The sequence below is a fragment of the Sardina pilchardus genome, chromosome 14 (genome assembly GCF_963854185.1).
Source record: "Sardina pilchardus chromosome 14, fSarPil1.1, whole genome shotgun sequence".
NCBI lineage: Eukaryota > Metazoa > Chordata > Actinopteri > Clupeiformes > Clupeidae > Sardina > Sardina pilchardus.
This window is the reverse complement of record NC_085007.1, coordinates 28,896,504-28,916,503: the sequence shown is the minus strand read 5'-3', so window position 1 is coordinate 28,916,503 and position 20,000 is coordinate 28,896,504. Positions and strand designations below refer to the sequence as shown.

General features: G+C 44.8%; 1 protein-coding gene across 1 annotated transcript in view; it reads left to right on the top strand.

The window, feature by feature from the left end:
* The window catches only part of sardh (sarcosine dehydrogenase), an 86,474-nt gene that overhangs the window by 856 nt on the left and 65,618 nt on the right, over positions 1–20,000 (top strand). The window contains exons 2-6 of the mRNA XM_062555184.1: positions 4,454–4,798; positions 5,599–5,777; positions 7,999–8,178; positions 11,552–11,675; positions 12,070–12,170. Of these exons, the coding sequence (XP_062411168.1) occupies positions 4,459–4,798; positions 5,599–5,777; positions 7,999–8,178; positions 11,552–11,675; positions 12,070–12,170 (924 nt within the window). The 5' untranslated portion in view covers positions 4,454–4,458. The remainder of the gene's footprint in view (positions 1–4,453; positions 4,799–5,598; positions 5,778–7,998; positions 8,179–11,551; positions 11,676–12,069; positions 12,171–20,000) is intronic.

Below are 20,000 nucleotides of genomic sequence, written 5' to 3'. Positions count from 1 at the left end.
TTTGGTTTGTTTTCCGTTCTCGTTGACACATGGTTAGACGCGGAGACTCGTGTTCCAGTATAGCTAGTCTCCCATGCCTACTGTAAATCATCGGAGCATAGACAGAGCCAAATAACACTTTGTGTGTTATAGGCTATGCTCTGTATGCACTCGTCGCTTAAGTTGATTGTAAGTTTATTTATAGCAGCAGGTCTGTTGTCTATTGTTTTCAGTTATTGCTTAGGCTATTGTTTATTATTTTGAGTTATGATTTGCGCGAAATCTCAATGTGGGAAAATGTAGTTGGTCGATAGGGAGTGATAGGCTAGTCTAAGTCCATGCTGTTGTCCTTAACAATGTTGTCAGATGTTTAGCTGTGAGGTTTCCAAGGACACTGAAGTTATTTGGTAGCCTAGCCCAAATAATGGGCATGAGATGGGCCCCAAAGTCACAATACCGTTGATTTAAGGAGGCTTTTCCACAGAGGGTTCTTAGGGTCGAGTTTGTCAGCCTCTTTGCACAGTCTACAGTTTTGCTTTAAAAACAAAAACAATACCAGTCTTCACCGCCAATATGAATTCCTTTTTATGTAAAAGTTGTTATATTGAGTCCCACCTCTGTGTGTTTGTTTGTTGCAACATGGATGTGATTGCTGGTTTAAGACTCCTGTGTAACGTTATGAAGTTATAAGTAGGCCTAGTTCTCAGAATCACTTCTGATCTTCTGTTCATTGTTCATGTGATGAAAAGCATGTGCCCATCTCCACTCTAATCCTGAAAAACATGTGGTTGTCCAAGGTGGATTGAAAGGGTTTCCCCTTTAGTGGATTTCATTTCGACCAAGGTTGCGTCTCAAACTGTTTTCCACGATAGGATTACAGTTTGGACTGTGACTTCACTAGGTCTTCCCATATATTTCTTGGGTATCTTTCAAAGCCATTCTGACACACTCAGTGAATATGCCATGGGTTTAGCATAAGTACCAGTGCTACTGAGCAGTTCTTAACAGAACCTTTATGGAAAGCTTATCCGATTCAATAATGATAATAATAAAAACAGCATAAGACAAGATGTACAATGGTATGTTTCACATACTTATACAGCAGGCTAATGTCTTGGAGAATTCTAACCCCCCCCCCCCCCCCCCCCAAGAACAGTTTGATGGAAGATTAAATTTGTTTTTTTAGCCATGAAGATCTCCTCTTGATTTCTACCACAGAAAATGACCTGCTTAAAAATACTTTACAGACATGTTGTCTAAATGAGGGTGAAAGTGGTATGTTGGTACATTACAAATTTGAATGTTATATTTCCCCTTCTGCAACCACGTGTTGATAGCGTAAATCACGAACGAAAGCACACGGTTATAACTGTGTCAAGGTAGCGCACTGTGTTGAGAGCAGTGTGTTGAGCCTGGACTGATGCAACAGCCTTTCTTGTTTTCCTAGTTCTTGTCAGCTGATTCTGCCAGCCAATACACTGTCAACATCAGATGGGTGTGTAGTGAGAGTGGCCGATATAGTTTGATCTTGATAACCCAGTATAGTAGCCAAGAAAGTAGTAGTTTCCATTTCCGGCTTAATGTGTTGATCTGGATAGACTGGCGAGAAAAGATAAGCTGCATTTGATGTAATGTCAAAAGTTTCGAAACTTTGAATGTGAACTGGTTGTTTTGAATTTCCAGCTTAATGCTATATGTATTGCACATGAGTGCAAAATACAGAGCATGCAACAAATTAACATATAGATCATACCAAGTACTATATGGAAGATGCAATAAGGCATTAAACGATATATCATGGAGGATAGGATGTTATAGATTCATTAGGCCGATGTGACACTGTTTTCATGAAGCTGCTTACATCGTGGCTGCGTTCTTGTCTATAAAACAATAACTGGTTAGTTGACAACATGTACCTTGGCAGCCAGCCCTGTGGTTAGAGAACTCTCAGCGATATAACAGTGTAAATCACAAAGTTACTGCTCAACGAATCCTTTTCCACTGAAAGCACTGGTGCCCCTACGCTCAGTAGATAATCTAGACTGTTTTCATCTGTGGTCCTCAATGGTGGACTGACCACTGACCAGCCAAGTACCACCAGAGGAGGACTATCCCTCTCTGTCTTCAAAAACACGCACTTACTAGGAACTTATCATGAACTTCCCATGAACTTCCCATGAACTTCCCTCTCTTCCCTTCTCGACCTCCTTTTACTACTGTACTTTTTCCTATCACACTCACACAATACTTAGAATATACCCACACTCTTATCATCTAGTGTTAACAGATACAATAGCATTGCCTAGATAAGGTCCTCTTTGCTTGAATGCCGTTTTCTTGCTGTAAGTCACTTTGGATAAAAAAAAATGTAAATGTTTTTCGTTGTTTTCATTCTTGTTTTAACTCACGTAATTTGGAGGACAGGACATGACTCTTCCCGTGACAGTCTGAATCGGTTCCAGGATGTAAACTTAATTTATGTTTTTTTTCCTCCCTGCCCTCATTCTCCAGCTCATTAAATAATCTCTGCCAGTAAGCTTAACTCCACAACTGCTGTCAGGAGAGTTTTGAAAAACAAAAATCAATTTTCAAGTTTCTGTTGAACTTTGTAAATGCAGACCGTTAGTTTTGCTCAAGTAAGTGCAACTTTGGATTCCTTTGTGTCAACACTTTCACAGTCAGCCAAACAAAAGACTCCCTGGTCCTTGGTCAGGGTTTGCTGTTTAATAACACTGTATCCAAGCTGTCACATTTCAGATAAACAGTTGAGGCGTCAGCAGTAATAATAGAGGACTTGTTATGTTCAGACTACATGCTATTACTAATTGTCAGGCTGATAGTCCTCTTTGATTTTAGGAATATCCTCTGTGTATACATTGTACATTAATGTTAAAACCACATACATCATGCCTTTATGGCAATGGCATTTACATTGAAACAGCACTAAGCCAAATTTTCATTCAATGTCCAGTCCCAACACTTAGAATTGTTAAACAGACGCTCTGGGACGCATTGTGTGACCTCCCCTTGTTCAAAGGCATAAGTCTTTAGTGTACAGGTGCAGGTGAGGCAGGTATAATCCTAAAGTGAACGATCAAAATCACTGCACACTGATCACTATTAACATTGTTTTTTTAATATTTTATTAAGTTAAGTTCCAAATATTTTTGCATGAAGCTGGCTGAATAATGATCAGACACAGGATAAGACTGCCAGTGTAATTACACAACTACTGTATATTGGCAGTCTTATCCCCAACCTCTGTGTGCGTGAGCTCATTGTACACTGCACAAAAGGGTATCCTGGCTAAGCATAGTCAAGTCATGTTGTTACTTTGACTATAAACAGTAGTAATGTAGGATCAAGTTTATTACAAGTGTATTACACGTAAACACGTATCGACATATTTCAGTCAAAGCAACAATATGGCCTGTGGGGCTGCGCTTTGGGTTTCAAAACATCAATATATAATAGTATCGCCACTGCTGCCAAATATTGATGTTTTTTTATTTAAGCATTAGGTAGTGAAACCATGGATATACAGCTGACTATTGCGATATATATATATATATATATATATATATATATATATATAATTTTTAAAAATTATTTGTCTGCTGAATTATCAGTATAATAGGATCTACATATTACACTGCCCAGGTGGTACGCAGCAAATTGTGTGCAAATCAGCAACTCCTCTTGCTGCTCACTGTGGCGTTGTCTGTCGGGGTCACTGTAATAGAACTGTCTCAGTGTGAGAGGAGATAGGAAGGCTTGCGCAATATCTTTTGGAAGAAAATCTCCCCAGGAAGTCTTTTGGCATCAGCAGTCTTCCCCTGCGTCGTCCCTGCCAAAAGCACTCAGCTGAGGTGAAGGATCTTCACTCTGCTTTGAGATCTGGAGTGGTGTTGAGTCACGGGAGCTCTTGTGATTAAACACTGCCAAGACAGAGACGGCAACACTGATTTGGTTGAGAGTCTGTGTGCAAACATGGAAGTGTGTGTGTGTGTGTGTGTGTGTGTGTATATCTGATGAACTGTATCTTTGATGTATCAGTGATTTGTGTTTGTGTGTGTGTGTGTGTGTGTGTACGTGTGTGCGTTGACACAGTACCCTTAGATGTCAAAGCTGTATCATCTCTGAGAATATTTGAATCCTTTCTGTAAAGAAATTTGATTGGAGGATTCAGATAAAGAAATCATTTGTGTGTGTGTGTAGGGGCCATGGCCTTCTTGGTTACGGCTGCTGTAAGCAAGGTGTTGAGGTGTCTGATGTATATCTGATGTATCTCTGATGTATATGTGTGTGTGTGTGTGTGTGTGTATGTGTGTACAGGGGCCATGGCCTTCTTGGGCACTGCCGCTGTGAGCAGGGTGTTGAGGTGTCTGATGTATCTCTGATGTATCTCTGATGTATGTATATATATGTGTGTGTGTTTGTGTGTGTGTGTGTGTGTGTGTGTGTGTGTGTGCAGGGGCCATGGCCTTCTTGGGTACTGCCGCTGTGAGCAGGGTGTTGAGGGGTCGTGCCCCCCTGTCCCCCCTCTGCCGTGCTGCTGGACGCCGCTACAGCGCGGCCGCCTCCTCCACGGAGCACCAGACCAAGGAGAAGAACGTGCCCTACCAGAAGACCCTCAAGCAGGACCACGAGGCCTACCGCGGCCCCACCAAGACCCTGCCCCGCTCCGCCGACGCCGTGGTGATCGGGGGGGGCAGCCTGGGCTGCCAGACCATCTACCACCTGGCCAAGATGGGCATGACCAACGTGGTGCTGCTGGAGAGGGACCGCCTCACCGCGGGGACCACCTGGCACACGGCAGGTCAGTGTGTGTGTGTGTGTGTGTGTGTGTTTGTGTGACTGAATCTTGTCTGAGCAATTATTGCATCTGTCAAATTTCTATCCTTATGTGATATTTATTCTTAATTGTGGATACAAATAAGGAAGTACATACACACAATGTGTGTACATTTGTGCATGTCTGTGAGTGAGACAGAAAACTGATGAAACTTTCTGAACAGTCTTGTTTGATGAGATGAGTTGATTTTGCATGCGAAAACTTGGACGGGCCTTTAGTCTACTGCAGAAATGGCCATTGCTGTTGCCTTGGTGGCCTTGTGCCCTCGTGCCAATGTGTAACAGCGCTCATGAGACGGAGTTGTTCTGCCTGGTCAGCACAAAGTGCCCCAGCCGTGCCAGCTATCAGTAGATAAGCCTGCTCTGTTGGACACCACACTCTCAGAGGCTGTCCACTTGACAAACTTGAGTTTTTGCAAAATGTTCTGTAGGAAACTATTAGATTGTAGTATTCATGGGCTTAAGAAGTGTGTGTGTGTGTGTGAGAGTGTGTGTGTGCATGCATTTGTTTCTGTGTGTGCATATATTTATGTATGTATGTGTGTATATTTATGTGTTTGTGTGTGTTTGTGTTTGTGTTTGTGTATGTGTTCATGTGTGTGTTCATGTATGTATGTGCATGCGTGCATGTGTTGATGTATGTGTTGATGTGTGTGTGTGTGTGTGTGTGTGTGTGTGTGTGTGTGTGTGTGTGTGTGTTGATGTATGTGTTGATGTATGTGTTCATATATGTGTGTGTGTGTGTGTGTGTGTGTGTGTGCCCAGGCCTGCTGTGGCAGCTGCGGCCCAGTGACACAGAGGTGGAGCTGCTGGCCCACACGCGCAACGTCATCAGTCATGACCTGGAGAAGGAGACGGGCCTGGAGACCGGCTGGATCCAGAACGGAGGCCTCTTCATCGCCTCCAACAAGCAGCGCCTGGACGAGTACAAACGCCTCATGTCGGTACGGTGGACACACACACACACACACACACACACACACACACACACACACACACACACACGACACCAAAGACTTGTGCCCCTTACTGTCCCCGGAAGTGGTAAATGGTAAAACTCAAGCATAGTACCAGAAAAAACATAATAAATCAACCAAATGAATATTTTATTTAAAATGTAATTACTATTTTTTATCTTTATGGTCTATTACATTACATTTCATTTGGCTGATGCTTTTTAACCAAAGCGACCAACATGAAAAAACATTTAGGTTTTTAAGAGCATTTCTAATAACAATTAAAAAAACCACAATAAATGCGTCAATCATAGTCTATACATAGACTACGGCTTAACACAGACTACGGATTAACACAGTCAATCGTCTAACACAGACTATGGTCTAACACAGGCTGTGGCCTATCACATTCTATGGCTTAACACAGGCTGTGGTGTAACACAGGCTATGGCTTAACACAGACTACAGACTGAGGTGTGCGTGTGTGTGTGTGTGGCGAGGGGTCTGTGTTTATCCTGGGCCAGTGTATCTGGTCTGCTGTCCAGAGCTGGAATTGCCTGTCTCAGGTGACGTAATCTGTGGCAGGCCTTTCATAAAGCCACAAGATGACACTGATGTTGCACAACTGGACAGCATGATTCCCCGCCCCAGTGGTGAACTTTCAAAGGAACTTTGAACTTTCAAACCCTCAAAGGACGTCAGATTGATTGATTGATGGATGGATGGAAATGCTTTTGCCTAACTAGCTTCTTGCACAGCTGTAGTTGTGTCCAGACTTGAGTACACTCTGGGACTATTGAGTACACTCTGGGCCTGTTGAGTACACTCTGGGCCTGTTGAGTACACTCTGGGACTATTGAGTACACCATGGGCCTGTTGAGTACACCCTGGGCCTATTGAAACGCTCGGCCTGTTATGCTGAGGGGTGAAACCGATGAGTCAGAAATAAGCTAAATAAAGAGTGCTGAAAAACCCGGATGAGAGAAACGATAGAGTGTGCAGACAAGAGGAGAAGAGAGAGAGAGAGAGAGAGAGAAAGAGAGAGATAGAAAGGGGGGAATGGGAGGAAGAGGGAGAGAGGAAAAGAGCGAGAGATGAAGAATGTGAAGTATGGACTGGAGTAGGAGAGAGAGAACGAGAGAGAGGGAATGAGAGAAATAAGGAGGGAGAGAGGGAGAGATAGAGAGGGGGAACAATTAGTTTGATGAAGCAGATGGAACTGTGGATTGTGGAGGAGGCTCTGTTCTGGAAGCTGTGTGTGTGTGTGTGCTAGTGACTAACCCAGACAGCAGAACGCAGGAGAGGGCAGGGGTGTGTTCTGAAAGCTGTGTGTGTGTGTGCTAGTGACTAACCCAGACAGTAGAACGCAGGGGAGGGGAGGGCAGTTCTCCTGCCAAATGTGGGAGGTCCACATGCTGTAGAGATCTGGCCAGACAGGCAGGGCCGTCCACATGAATCTGCAGTCTGCACTGGCCTCAAGCCGCAGGTCATTCAACACACAGTTGCTGCTGGGCCTGCTGGCAGGAGTGCAAGTTTCCCAATCTTATGTGAGAGGAAATGAGATGCCGAACCAAATAAGAAAAAAAAAGCCTGTCGACTTGCTAGTAATGAATGCAGTTATTAGAAAGTAGAAAAACAAATCTAGCTGGGAATCTGAAGCTAACTATCTTCTAAATCAGCATTTCCCAACCTTTTTTCCTTGAGAGAACAGGGGGCCTTCAAGGGAGAAAGGTTGGGAAACACTGATTTAGAAGATCTAAGACAAGCCAGGACCCCCTACCCAAACTCCTACCCGCATACACACACAAGACATTGTTTCATTCAACAATCGGGGTCCGAGAATGAATTATAGCCTAGCTTAGCACGACCTGAAGGTTGCTTACGGAAGTTCTGAGGTCAGAGGTAATAAATAGCTACATGAATTTAAATGTGGAACAAAATTATGTTTTAATTTGCATTATCCAATTGGGATTTTTATACATTTAATGTACACAAATAATAAGTTTGGTAACCTCACAACCTCAGCCCAAGCAACATTGTGCGGACTCCCTGCAATCCCTCGCGACCCGAAGTGGGAACCGCGGTTCTAAATGATCACTATGTTCTATTCTTTTTGGCCCCCGAGAGATCATTCTAATAAACTGAGCTAAATGGAGCAAATCCACCTGACCGGATCCTCACAGTGCTGTTTGTCTGTTTGTGTGCGCAGTTGGGGAAGGTGTACGGCATCGAGTCCTACGTCTTGTCGCCGGCGGAGACCAAAGATCTGTACCCGCTGATGAACGTGGACGACCTGTACGGAACTCTCTACGTGCCCAAAGACGGCACCATGGACCCAGCGGGCACCTGCACCACCCTGTCCAGAGCCGCCACCGCCCGCGGTGCCTCGGTAACCACACACACTCCTCCACCCGCCTCCATCACAGCACTCGCATGATAAGTGGGGCTGGTTAGGGCTTTGGGCTGGTAGCCGAAGGGTTGCCGGTTCAATCCCCGTCAAGTAGAAAAAATGTGGGCAGGGGAAGTGGTTGAGCACTGCTCTCCCACGGCCGAAGTGCCCTTGATTAAGGCACCTAACCCCTCACTGCTCCCCGAGCGCCACTGTATGAAGCTAGCTCACTGCTCCGGGTTAGTGTGTGCTTCACCTCACTGTGTGTTCGCTGTGTGCTGTGTGTGTTTGACTTATTCACAGATTGGGATAAATGCAGAGACCAAATTTCCCTCACGGGATCAAAAGAGTATACAGTATATACTTATCCTACTTGCTTAAACTCATACTTACTCATAAGTGTGTTGTGAGGGTCCACAGCACCCCTCTCTGGCTGTGTGTACAGTTACATTCACCTGTAGCCTGGCTATCACCAGACTAAGCTCTGTTTTGAGATTGAACATTAGTCTGGGGAGTCTGCGCTGTATTTCTACAGCACAAGAGGCATGATCAATGGGCATAGTTCAGATGACTGTATGCACTTGGATAGTCCCTCAACCAATCAGGGGTGCGTTTCTAGAAAAGTTAGCAACAGCGTTGTTTAACCACCGTGGTGCGACGCAACTTGCTATCAAACAACGACAGTGTTACACCTGTTTCGAGAAAGCATCGTACCTGTGTCGCAATTCGCTACCTCCGTTGTTCAAACACCGTTGTTCCAACAACGTTGTTGAGGACCCAGCGGCACATTTCATTGGTGGAAAAGGTGTCAACGTATAATACCCTACCCACTAGAAATGCTCCGTCACTGGATGCCTATCACTTGTCTTTTATAGATTCTCCTTTCCTTCCTCGATCCTCGTCCTCACTGAATGATAGGGCGGCAACAATGGGATAGAGGACCGAGGATCGAGGAGGGATGTTGAGAGGCACCCACTATGTGTCGACGAGTCTAATTTAAACCCAAAGTGATTCATGCTGGCATTATCATTGCTATCAGAAAAAAAACGTAAACCTATGCAAGCACATGAAACAGTTTGCTTAAGCTGTCCAATATATGTACTTATTTGTGTGAAATATCTAAAAAATATCTGTACAAAATATATATGGCCTAGACTAATTACAAATTATCACAATACTAAATCGGTGTCTGGTGGTTCAGCTGTTGCATGTCAGTACATTGCGCGCGCGGCCCAAGTTCGCATCTTACCTCTCCATGTCACTTTTGAGTAAGAGCAGGCATACCACACACACAACAATAGGTTAGACCCTAAATATATTTAATTGCTTTACATCGAGTGGCCAGGAACACGACATCAGTTTAATAGTTCCACGACATTACTTATTAGGGTTATTTCCACGTTTCACTAGTCAGAAACAAAAGCATGTGTGATGCATACGGGAAAAGAACCTACGATGTTGTGATGATAAGCCACCTGCCTTAACCACTATACTAATGAACGGTGTGCTTGACCCGAGGGTTTGTCAATATCATAACAGTAGTCTACCAAAACGCAAACCAACACGCAAATGAACGCAAGGTAACACACGTAGCAAGAATGAGCCCAACGGTATTTTACTTTATATTAGCCTACAGTATAGCGCAATCATTGAGTCACGAGAAAACAACAACTTAGTGATTTTTGGTTGGGCGCTTGTGATTTTTGGTCAGGGCGATCTTGCACTGACGACATCACCAACTGGAACTCCCAAGGTACGACACAGGTGCGACTGCCCAGGGGCAGTAGTTCAAACGACCAAACTTTGCGTCCTTGTTTGCGATTGAGAGTTTGAACTACCTTTTCTAGAAACACCAAATTCAAGAACGACGGAGCGAACTCCCAAGATTGCGACGCAAGTTAGCAAACGACGCTTTCTAGAAACGCACCCCAGACCAATGATCTAGGTGCGCCTGGTGGATATGCCAGTTTGTGATTGGTTCCAGCAAATGTGGAGAGGAAGCAGGAGAGATAAATGTGCAGGTTTCCAGCCTGAGCTGCAGGCTGGGTTTACCCCAGTCTAGTTCACCTGTAGTAGGCGGCATTATAGTCAATATGTGTACTCAACTGTAACTTGGATGCAAAAGCATTCCTGGCTCTCTAAGGAGGGTAAGGACGACTGTCTTGGAGTGCCTGGTGTGCTTCTGTACCCGATCATACATTAAATGATTGCCATTTTCTGCTTTATGTAAATTCAGGTGACAAAGTAATTTCTGTTGAGGAATTCGAGCGAGTTAATCTTAATCTTAATCTTAATCTGAGCGAGTTAATCTTGTGCGGTTGTTGTGTTCAGACCTGGCTAAATGAATTAGCCTAAATTGATATTTAACGGATTCAGTGTAGACAGATAACATTGACAGTCGCTCACTCGCTCAGATCCTGTTAGGGCATGGTGGGAGATTAACCTGTTAGCAAATTTCAATTTACTTTGCAGGTCCGTCTAAACAGATGTCAATAGCCTCCTTTCCAGACCAACCTGCAGAGTACATTCAGATTTGCTTAGTTTGGGTTCACCCAGAATGAAAATGTATCCCATCAAGGGGGGAAATGAGCCTGATTGTTTTAACTGACTGGAAAAGTGATTGGCTGGCCTCTGGTTAGGGTCAAAGTTCAAAGCTGGCCAAATACTGTCACATGCATAGTCCCATTGGATCAAAGCATCTACTGTCTGCGAAATACATCATTGTAATCATATATTCAGCTATAAACACATATAAACACTCATGAACACATGGGCACGCACAAACACACACACACACACACACACACACACACACACACACACACACACTCAATACTCTTTTATATCTCCTTTGACCCTTACAGTAATTAAAGCCAGTCAGATCTGCTCTGAGCCAGCGTGTGTAAATGCTTAAAATAGCAGCTTTATCATGAGTGCTGTCTCTGTAATGGGCATCATGTTACTGATCTACTGGTCGAGTGAGGACAGTGGCCCCTGTGCTCTAATGTGCGCTATTAAGGGCCATAAAGATAATAGTGGCAGGTCTCTCACTGTGCCTGGTGTCAATCTATGGACTGTGTTTGTGCACCTATTTTGTGACACTTGTGTTTATCTGTCCTGGTGATTATTTGTGTACTCTGGTGACCTGACACCGGCGTCAACATGTAACATGTGTATGTGTGTGTGTGTGTGCATTTGGGTGTGTGTTTGTGAGTGTGTTTGATTACTACTTTGCATGACCGTACAGTTGTGTGTGTGTGTGTGTGTGTGCTTGCGTGCGTGCGTGCGTGTGTGTGTGCGTGCATATGTGTGTGTGTGTGTTTGATTACTACTTACATGACCATACTGTTTTGTGTGTGCCATGCTGCTGCAGGTGATTGAGAACTGCCCAGTGACAGGTATCCAGGTGAGCACAGATGACCTGGGGGTGAAGCGGGTGAAGGCTGTGGACACGCCCTTTGGCAGCATAGAGACTCCCTGCGTGGTCAACTGTGCAGGTCAGCACTGGAAACACACACACAGAGATAGACACACACACACACACACACACACACACACACACACACACACACACAGATAGACACACGCGTACACACTCTCTCTCTCACACATGCTCACACAGTCTAATACAAACACAGAAGCATCCACTCACACATATCCAGCATTGTGATACCCTGTGTGGTCAACTATGCAGCATTGGACCAAGACACACACATACACATACACACACACACCCAAGCACACACACACACACACACACACACACACACACACACACACACACACACACACACACACACACACTTGATCATTTGACTACACAAAGCGTGTACCCTTTACCCTTTCAGTCAGCATCTAACGGTCACTCTGGCGGTACCTGTGTGTTCTCAGGTGTGTGGGCCACTAAGCTGGGGGACATGGCTGGGGTCAAGGTGCCTCTGATCGCTATGCACCACGCCTACGTTGTCACAGAGAGGATCGAGGGCATCCAGGTACCCGTGACAACCACTCTTGTGTGCTTGGGAGTTGATAGAGAGAACGCGCATCCAACTTCACATGTGGATATTTGGAGCACTTCCCAAATACAGACAGCAGGGGGCAATATGACACAGACAAAGTATTCTATCCACACTATCTAACTGGGCGCTATGCTGACCGCTGTATGTAAGTGTGTGTGCGTGCGTGTTGGGATCTGATTGTGAATGGACACTTCTCCTTTCTTTCTCTCTCTCTTTCTTTCTTTATTTCTTTCTTTCTGTCTGTCTGTCTGTGACTTTCGTGTGTTTATTGTCCTGTAAGCGTATTGCTTGCACAAGTGCTGCATGTGTATGACCTATAGGAATGCATTGAAATAAGCATGTACAGTAGAGAGTAAAGCGTCAACAGCCTCTCTGTGAGAGGAAAGTGTTATCATATACTCAGCTATAAACACATATAAACACTCATAAACACCTGGGCGCACTGTCACGTCCCGGTCTAGGGCTAATAGGACATGACAAAAAAGTCGACGGCAAACGGAGCAACTAAATTAAAAAGTGTTTATTGACAAAAATATAATAATGAGAAAAATATACTGGAACGAAAAAAGTAAGGTAGTCCAAAGAATAGGCCGCAAAAAGGCCAAGCCGATCCTCAGGCTTTTCCCGACTCTCACTCGGGAGAACAGGCAGGAGCGGCGGCACAGCCAAAAACGCAGGGCGGAGCAGCAGCGCGGTAGAACGTGGCAAGGTGGCAGCCAAAGAACGTGACGGAGAACGAAGAACCTAGAACCCTCCTTCTCTGACGTAGGATCCCACTTTTAAAGGGCGGACGCCCCAATCACGGCGCCCTGGCAATTAGCCCACGGGATGGTCTAGAATTAACAGAAACCACAAGACAGACACAGAAACAAGCAGACCAAAGCAAACACACACAGAAATAAACGTATAGGGACGTAACACCCCCACCACCAAAAATCAACATATAATGTGGATTAAATCTAAAGTAATGTGAATTCACTGATAAGTGCGTGACAATGTGTCAGCCAAAATGTTATCACACCCCTTCTTATACCTTATCTCCAGGTTGAAGCCCTGCAAGTAGAGAGACCAACGCATAATGCGCTGATTGGTGTTTTTCATTCTGGAGAGAAAAATCAAAGGGTTATGATCTGTATGTACCACTACAGGTGCAGCGGTACAGCCAATGTAGACCTCAAACTGCTGAAGTGACAACAACAAGGCTAGTGCCTCCTTCTCGATGGTACTATAGTTCAGTTGATGTTTTAAGAACTTTTTAGAGAAATAACAGATAGGGTGATCAAATCCATCTGATCCCTCTTGAAGGAGAACACCACCAGCTCCTGTTCCGCTAGCATCAACTTCAAGCTTGAAAGGCAAGTCAAAGTCAGGAGCTGCAAGCACTGGAGAGCTACACAGCAACGTCTTTGCATTCTGAAAGGCAGCTTGACAATCAACAGACCATACAAACTCAGCAGTGTTACGAAGTAAGTTTGTAAGAGGCAACACAACATCAGAAAAATTGCGACAAAAGCTACGATAGTAGCCAGCCATCCCCAAAAACCGGCGCACCTCACGCTTAGTCTTGGGAATGGGAAATTCAACAATGGCCTGGATTTTGGCCTCTACAGGACGGACCTGACCTTGACCTACTTGTTTGCCCAAGTAGGTAACTGTAGCTTTGCCAAACTCGCACTTGGCCAAATTCAAGGTCAGAGAGGCATCCTGCAGACGGTGAAACACAGTATGAATAAGCTCAAGGTGACTGGACCAAGTGGACGAATGAAGAACTATATCGTCAAGGTACACCTCACAATTCTGTACACCAGCTAAAACTACACACATCAAGCGTTGGAAACTGCCTGGGGCGTTACGGAGCCCAAATGGCATAACTGAGTACTGCAGGAAGGAGTCAGGTGTAACAAATGCAGAGATTTCTGCAGCACGAGGTGTCAAGGGAACCTGCCAGTATCCCTTCAGTAAGTCAAGCTTGGTGACAAAACGCGCTGAACCGACTCTATCCACGCAGTCCTCCATGCGTGGCAGAGGAAATGAGTCAGGCTTGGTCACTGCATTCACTTTTCTGTAATCAGTACAGAAGCGGAATGTTCCATCTGGTTTTGGAATCAAGATACATGGGGAGCTCCAAGAGCTTGAGCTAGGCTCAGCTAACCCATTATCCAAAAGATACTGAACTTCAGAAGTCATAATGGCTCGCTTTGTCGGATTTACGCGATACGCGTGTTGCTTAATAGGGAGATGGTCACCTACATTGATATCATGACTAAGGACATTAGTCTGTGATGGAATATCTGAAAACAAACCAGGAACTGACTGTATCAGCAGCTGGATGTCCTTAGCACGTACATCCGACAAATGAGCAAGAAAAGCAGGCAACTTTTTCAAAATCTCAGAATTCTGAAGCCGAGGCGAAGACACAGGGACATCACGAAAAGTTAGGCCATCCTCCTCTGGGGAATAGGAGGAGACCACAGGAACCACAAAACCCACAGGCACAGGACACTCAACCACCTCAGACTCAGACTCTCTAGCAACGTACTGCTTCAACATGTTAATGTGACAGACACGAGTTTTACGCCTTCTCTCAGGTGTGCAAATTACATAATCAGTCTCGCTAAGTTTAGACTTCACTTCATAAGGCCCTGAAAACTTAGCCTGTAGAGCAGAGCCAACCACTGGCAAAAATAGCAAGACTTGGTCGCCAGCCTCAAACGACCTGTGCACAGACTTACGATCAAAACGAGTCTTCATCTTTGACTGAGCCGAAGACAAAGCTCTTTGAGCACGTTCACAAGCACGGTGCAGGCGCTCACGAAATGAACTGACGTACTCCAGAATGTTTGGGTGCTTGTGAGCAGCGGTCTCACACCCCAGCTGCTCACGCAACAACTTTAACGGACCTCGCACAGTGTGTCCAAAGATCAGTTCAGCGGGACTAAAACCAAGCGACTCTTGAGTCGTTTCACGCACAGCAAACAACAACAATGGTAGACCATCGTCCCACTGTTTTTCAGAGTTGAGACAATAGGTGCGCAACATAGACTTAAGGGTTTGATGGAACCGTTCCAGAGCCCCTTGTGACTCTGGATGGTAAGCACTGGAAGTCACATGCTTGATGGACAACTCCTGTAACACTTGTTGGAACAGGCGAGACAGGAAGTTGGACCCCTGATCGGTTTGAACGACTTTTGGCAAGCCAAAGGTGGAGAAGAAACGAATTAGTGCTTTTACAACTGGCTTCGCCTTAAGCGAGCGCAACGGGATAGCCTCTGGGTAACGAGTAGCAGCACACATTATGGTCAACAGGAACCGATGTCCAGATGTGGACTTAGGCAAAGGCCCAACACAATCAAGTATGATTCGCTCAAATGGTGCACTAATGACTGGAATTGGATGAAGTGGGGCAGGTGGAATACACTGGTTGGGTTTCCCTGCTAGCTGACAACGGTGGCATGATCGACAGTGTCTCACTACGTCAGACTTCAGGCCAGGCCAAAAGAAATAACGCAGTATGCGATGATAACTTTTCTTGACACCCAGATGACCTGCAAGGTCATGGTCATGCCCCAAGGTTAACACATGCAGTCTAAATTTAGCCAGGACAACCACCTGATACACACTATTCCAACCCAAATCCTCATTCTGTGAAGGAACCCACTTTCTCATTAGCAAACCATCTTCCCAATAATATGCTACTGATTTCTTCCCCATTTTACCCTTTTCTGTAGCTATAGCACGACACTTAGACAAAGACGGATCTTTTTTCTGTTCACGACAGAGCAGCTCTCTAGCAACAGGCAGAGATAGATTTTCAGCACCACTGGAAACGGACAGGGAACGAGGTGAGTTGGGGACTTCAGCACCCGCTGACGTGGACAGCGACCGAGGTGCCGAATCCGCGAGAGAAGACACGGGGTGCGTCTCAACATGCCTCCTCGATCCTCGATGCTCGATCCTCGATGGGCGTTCCCACTGATCTATAACATAACACTGGATAGACTATCCCATTGTTTCCCCCCCATCATTCTTTATGTAGATCAGTGAGGATCGAGGCATCGAGGAGCGAGGGAGGACGTATAAACGCTGCATGAAACGCACCCACAATTGGATTGTCAAAGGACATGAACGTATCCGACAAATCGGAGCTTGACTTGTGTGCCTGAGCACGAGTTACTGCGCACACTGGAAAGACGTCAGACAGGCTAGAGTCTACATCAGTGAGCTCAAACGGATTCGAAACGACTTCCGGAAACGGAATAACCTTTTCATGGGCAAGTTCGTTTCCAATCAGTAAATGGATATTCTCCATGGGCAACTGAGAACAGACAGCTACTTTGACAAAGCCAGAAATCAAATCACTTTTAACAAAGACAGTGTGAATTGGAACCTTTAAAATCCCCATGTCAATTCCCTGCACAAGCACGTCATAGCCACAATAACTTTCATCAGAAAATGACAACGTAGATGCCAGAATGAAACTCTGCGCAGAACCCGTATCTCTTAGCATTTTAACAGTAACGTTATCTTGCTCACGTCCCGTTAACGAGACACTGCCAGAAGAAACAAACGGTTCATAGACTGGGTCAATTTTAGAGTCAGACTGAACTAAAGGACGGACAAAACCGGAACCTTTCGAATATTTTTGCTTCAGAGGGGGCTTCGAATTTTTCATTTTCAAAACAGGACATGCTGCAATGCGATGACCAAACTCGTGGCAATAGAAACATTCCTGCGAATCAACCTTCGGCGGAGGATTATCAGACTTTCTCCAACTCTGCTGCGAACTAGGAAACTGAGCTGAGTCACCACGAGAAGAGGAAGATTTAAAAGAAGTTTTGTGCGTTAAAACAAATTCGTCTGCACAGACAGCAGCGTGCTCCAATGTTGTTACCTTTTGGTCATTTAAATACATCGCTACTGGGTCTGGAATGCAACGTTTAAACTCTTCTAACAAAATCAATTGTCGAAGATGCTCTCTGGTGAGTGCACGTTGTGAAGTGCACCACCTGTCAAACGCACGCTCTTTCTCTCTGGAAAACTCCACAAACGTGAGCCTATCGGACTTGCGAAAGCCACGAAATCGCTGACGGTAGGCTTCGGGGACTAGTTCATATGCATTTAATATTGCAGTTTTCACAGTTTCATAATCTGAACTTTGTTGCATCGTAAGGGAAGAATACACAGACTGTGCCTTGCCAGTCAAGACAGTTTGCAATAACAACGTCCAGACCGCAGGAGGCCATTTCAAAGTTATAGCAACCCTTTCGAAGTGCGAAAAATATTTATCGACTTCTCGTTCGTTGAAAGGTGGAATCATTCTAGTGTTGCGACTAACATCGAAAGGCTGAGCTCGGGGCAATGGCACAGGACGACTAGGAGCAAATGGCAAGACACCATCGGGATTTCTCAAGGGAGCCCGCACTGGAGCATTTGGACCATCAGACGCATCTGATCTCAGGGGAACCGAGAGCAAAGGCATGGTGTTACTATCGCCTGAATCACCACCCATAGTAGCCGACAGTAGCGCAGAAGTACGGACAGGAGAGTGGACAGGAGAATGAGCAGGAGACTGATCGGGAGTGTGAGGATCTTGTTGAGTGATGGTAAGTTTCTTAACCTCATATTCCCACTCAAGCTTTTGTAGTGCAAATTTACGCTCCTCGCGTTCATGTTCAAGTTTGTACTGGTGTTGTCGCTCATTCTCAACTGCCTCGTGCTCTAATTTTTTTAAATCAAACTCAAGCTGAACCTCTAATTTCTTAATTGAAACTTCCTTATCCAACTCTTTTTCCTTGACAACTCGATTCTCTCTCTCTGCACGAATTCGCGCCGCTTCCAATTGCAACTTACGCTCTTCGAAAGAATACTCTCTAATCTTAAGTTCTCTGTCAGAGACATTACTCGCTGACGAAAGAACAGGAGAAACTGGGCTTTCTCGAACGGGGTCTTTAGCAGGCTCTTGAACAGGCAGAATGTTTTGATCTACTAGACCTAAACTCACCGCTTTGAACAACAACTCTTTACGCTTCTTGTCGTCAGAAGTTAGCGCAATCGAAAAGTGTTCCGCAATTTTTTCTAATTGCTCTTTGGTGCAACGAGACAACAAATCATAGGAAGGACTTTCAATAAATTCTTCCACCACCGACATTGTAAAAAAAAACTCAGACAAATTAGAACTAACGAATTAAATTAATCTACGGAAATCAAATTTAACAAAACTGCAATGGCACTAAATCGGCTGATCTAAAGCCCCTCCAACCCCGAAAAAACGAATGCTCAAAACGAGCAGCAAAAAGACTCAAAAAACCACGACATTTTCAAACATTTGCCACCTATAATGCCACGAAAAAAAACACCGCACGTGCTTTGTAATCGAACAAAGGCACTTGGCTACGAAGCTGCCACCAAACGCGCAAAAATAGAAAAAACTTACAAAAATAACTACTCTTTAGTCTGACCGTCTACAAGTGCTCAAAAGTTAACGAAAAGCATCGCTCTAACCACAAACCCAAACTGGGCGAAGCTCTGGCCCCTAATTCCTATAAACTAAACTCAACCTCAAATGTCTTCAAAGCGTACCGATTGGATATCCGCAATGGATCTCCCCCGGAGTAACTTCAATAACCCACCACCAAAATCATAAAATAATCAAAACTCTAACTCACCAGAGCCTCTTCGGTTGCAAGCGCGCTTCCTAAAGAAAATACACGTATTATGGAAAATACAAAAAATGTCGACGGCCGAACTAAAGAGGAATCAAAAAGTCACAAAAAACTGAATAGGCTATTCGCCAACGTGTTAAACCGGGAAAGAAAAAATGTTTAGGCCCAATTACTTAAAACTGGGAACAAAAACAAAAACCGGATAGAGCCCCCATTTTGTCACGTCCCGGTCTATAGGGCTAATAGGACATGACAAAAAAGTCGACGGCAAACGGAGCAACTAAATTAAAAAGTGTTTATTGACAAAAATATAATAATGAGAAAAATATACTGGAACGAAAAAAGTAAGGTAGTCCAAAGAATAGGCCGCAAAAAGGCCAAGCCGATCCTCAGGCTTTTCCCGACTCTCACTCGGGAGAACAGGCAGGAGCGGCGGCACAGCCAAAAACGCAGGGCGGAGCAGCAGCGCGGTAGAACGTGGCAAGGTGGCAGCCAAAGAACGTGACGGAGAACGAAGAACCTAGAACCCTCCTTCTCTGACGTAGGATCCCACTTTTAAAGGGCGGACGCCCCAATCACGGCGCCCTGGCAATTAGCCCACGGGATGGTCTAGAATTAACAGAAACCACAAGACAGACACAGAAACAAGCAGACCAAAGCAAACACACACAGAAATAAACGTATAGGGACGTAACAGCACACACACACACACACACACACAAAGTGTCTGCTTGCTGTCTGGTCACCTGTCCTGTGACCTCCTGTCCTCTGCACTGTACACTGTTGCGTAACTCAAGTGGTCTCTGTCTGTCTCCTGGGTCTGCCAGCCCTGAGTCTCTCTCTCTCTGTTGTTCTCTCTCTCTCTTTCTCTATCTCTTGTTCTCTCTTTCTCTCGTTTTCAAATGGTGCTTTATTGGAATCAATTAAAAAAGTCATAACATGTTAATAACCAACTTTAGACCAATATTGATATAAAGATAAAATGAAATAGTTAAAGGGACACTTCACCGCTTAGCATTAAGCTTTGTATCTTTAGAAAACCAGTCATGTTTTTTAATGATCGTGCATCATTCCCTCAGTTTGCCTTGCGATGGGAGAAATAAGGATTTCAATGTTGGACTTCCTGCTTTCAGTGATGTAA